This window comes from Aptenodytes forsteri, unplaced genomic scaffold, assembly GCF_000699145.1.
Source record: "Aptenodytes forsteri isolate BGI_AS27 unplaced genomic scaffold, ASM69914v1 Scaffold304, whole genome shotgun sequence".
NCBI classification, from domain to species: domain Eukaryota; kingdom Metazoa; phylum Chordata; class Aves; order Sphenisciformes; family Spheniscidae; genus Aptenodytes; species Aptenodytes forsteri.
In genome coordinates, this window is record NW_008794886.1 from 126,100 (window position 1) to 129,511 (window position 3,412).

Here is a 3,412-nt window from a genome sequence, read left to right on the forward strand (position 1 = left end):
CGCCCACCCCCGAGGCAGCCTGCGGAAGGCCTAAAGCCAGATCTTCACAGTAAATCTGCCTACATCCTCTCCCTTAGCTAACTATCTGACTTTTGTTTAACAAGAGAAAGACTCATCCCTGCTGTGCTCTTTTAGTTTATGTCTCCACTCCCTGGTCTTACAGTGCTGATTCTCTAGACAATTGGTAAGGGCAGCTTGAAACTGAACTGAATAGTGCACTGTACTGAACTGGAAGATTATTCACTTAACAGCTTTTTGTGTTGTACAATTAATTAATTGTTCAGCATAAACATTTTGCTTGCACAGAAAGCAACTGTCCTGGGCGCTTGGGGCCAGTTTTGTAGGCTACTGTATGGTTGTGGGATTGAGGGGTTAGTGCTGTTGAGAAGCACGTAATAAAAGCATGCTGTTAAATAAGGATCACCACAAAGCAGTTCTCTTCCCTCCTGTTGTTTTTTTCACACGATTATATGATGTTTGCAGTGATGTGAAACAAGGCTCAGCAGCCCAGTCTTTGCTGCGCATTCTGTTCAGTCTTTCTCTCAGCCCCAGTGAAAAGCTGCTTTGGGCAACAGTAAGAACAATTTGGGGCTCCTCGACACCACAGGCAGTAATAGGTGGTGGGACAGGAGAGCTCTGCTGAGAATGACTGCTCTGTCATGTAGGGGCAGGCAAGCCATGTAATCTTTCTTCTGTCTTTCGTTTTGTAGAAACTGTGTTGTTTGGGAGGGGCTCTTTCATCATCTTTTTTCATGGTCACCTTGAAAATGAAATGCAGGAGTTTTAGATTTCACATTACTTTATTTAACTTCCTCTTCCTAGGCCTATCACTTCCTCCAGGCCTCTTTGGACAGCCTGTACAAGCTGTATCACCGCAGCCTCAGCCTTTTCAGCCCTGCACACATAATGGTTTTAGCCCCATTTCCTGTTTTTACCTTATGGCAGACATGAACACCACACAGTGTACTATACCAGCACTGTCAGACCAGCATAGAGCTTTTCTCTGAACCTTCTCTATCACACTAGGCAGTGATTAAAAGGTTGGAAAACAGACAAGAGACTTGAGGAGTCCAACCTCTGGTAAATAAGCATTGTATCATGGTGGCAGAGCAAGCCACAGCCTCTGGTGGTGTGTGGTGTGCTGTCACTGTGCTTAACAGAAGGGAGATTAAAGCAGGGAACAGTCTCCCACAGCACAGAAAATTAATGTATGTTGGAAAAGCAGAATCTGGTAGTTGGATGCTGGCGCTAATTTGCATTAAAATAAGGTATGCATTTTAACTGTGGAGTCAGTGTGCATGAGACTGTAGTTTACACTTAAAATCCCTGTGTGTTTTGCTGAAAGAGGTGCTGGGACTCAAGAGTAGCTATTTTGGGGTGCCCTGTGCTGTATGAGGGACAGATAGATCAGCAGGGCAGATGGCCTGCAAGGGTTCCTTCCAGCCCGAGTTATGCCATGACTGCTGTGGTCTGACATGCCCATGGCCGTGAGCCAGCAGTGCCCACATGCTGGGCCCTGGATGATACCGTGTCCTCCTTGTGCAGATGTGGAAAGCAGTTGTGGGACATGACGTGTCAGTGAAGGTTGACGCTCAGGGAGACGACTGGGACACTGACCCTGATTTCGTGGTGAGTGTCTGGTGTGGTAATCCATAATTTTGGTGGTGGTGGTGTGAAGGGTTCACTGGCCCTAGGCATATGCTCGTCACCTGGGCCAGGGCTCGGGGTGAAGCATGGCATGCAGCACTGCTGGCTGTGCAGAATCGGCCAGGTCCCACCAACCCCTTGCAGATACTGTCAGGTCATCTGTCTAAGCCATTTCTGACCCATATCTATGTTTAGTCTCCAGAACTTCCTACTACATCAGTGTACCCCACATCTGACTACAAGTAATATCACTTAAGGAGTATAGAGTATTTAGTTTCTTTTAAACCTGCTCCCTGGTAACTTCACTGAGTCCTCCCCACAACTTACATTACAAGAAATAGCGAAGACTTACATTTTTGTCTTTCCCACACTGTTCGTAATTGTACAGGATTCCAGCATTGCCCTCATTTGCCTTTTTTCCAGATGGAAGAATCCTGCTCTATTTACAGTCACTTTGTGCGGGTGCAGCTCCATGCCTCTAAATAGCCTTGTTTTCTATCTAGTCCAATTCTGTAGGTGAGACGGTGAGAGAATAGAAGGGCTCAGCCTGTGGGAACCCATGCATTCATACAGTGTCATGATTTTAATTTTCTATTTGATTCTCTATTCCTTTCCTAACAAGTCACTCACATTTTGGCTTTTTGGCCAGTTCTGTATTTGCTACTCTTCTACGTAATTGCACATATTTCGTACTCCTTCCTGAATGGTAAATATTTTGGAGCCATCGCTGTGCAGATATAATTAGGATTTTTTTTTTCCATATGCTTTAGTTTTGTACCTACTAACACTAAACTTCATTTACAATTTTATCACCCACTGATTTGGCACCACAAGATTTTTCTGCACTGCTTTGTCTCCTGTATTTGGTTAACCTAAACAGTCCTTTACTATCTCAAGACATTGACATCTCATTCTTCATACCCTTTTTCTAAACCTCTTAGGAGCACATAGCACAGCAAAAGTCCTGCTCCTCCTGGCGCCAAGGAGTGTCAGCCATGCTTTACAGCCACAGGTCTCTCTGAGCTCTGTTGAGATTTTTGGTTTCCTTTCCAGCATAGTTTCTTGATGGACAGTCTCTTCTGTTACACAAGGGTCCTATGTTTTCGAGGTTGAGTCTTGCCTAGTTATTTTCAGTAAGAAATTCTCGTTTGGGACAGAGAAGCAGGTCCCCTCCTCAAAGTTCCAAATTATTGATGTTTAAAAAAAATTCTATGCTGTCAAAATTATTTGTTTTTACTTCATTTCTTCTGTTTGTGGAAGCGTTTAAAATAAGCCTGAACAGAATAAGACTTTGTATTAATTTTTTTATTCTATTTTGTGTATATATATATTTTAGCTAAATTCTAGTTTGGGACAGAGAAGCAGGTCCCCTCCTCAAAGTTCCAAATTATTGATGTTTAAAAAAAATTCTATGCTGTCAAAATTATTTGTTTTTACTTCATTTCTTCTGTTTGTGGAAGCGTTTAAAATAAGCCTGAACAGAATAAGACTTTGTATTAATTTTTTTATTCTATTTTGTGTATATATATATTTTAGCTTTACCTTGTATTAGGAAAGGGTTTATTGATGCTTCAATTTATCAAATACATGTTCAGACCTTCCAAAAAGAAGACAAAACAAGTGCTGTCATAACAAAGCTGAGGCAGAAGAGCAGACCTTGAGTGAAACGTTCACTTCAGTGTTCTTCCAGTATTTTCCTCAACAATTAATTTCCACAGCATTTTTGTTTGCTAGCTCCTCCCTGCGGAAGAGGGATGGAGCTGCC

General features: G+C 42.6%; 1 protein-coding gene across 1 annotated transcript in view; it reads left to right on the forward strand.

Moving 5' to 3' along the window:
* LOC103895283 (hematopoietic lineage cell-specific protein) overlaps positions 1 to 3,412 on the forward strand; it is a 19,123-nt gene that overhangs the window by 930 nt on the left and 14,781 nt on the right. Inside the window, exon 2 of the mRNA XM_019470890.1 lies at positions 1,546 to 1,640. Within this exon, the coding sequence (XP_019326435.1) occupies positions 1,546 to 1,640 (95 nt within the window). The remainder of the gene's footprint in view (positions 1 to 1,545; positions 1,641 to 3,412) is intronic.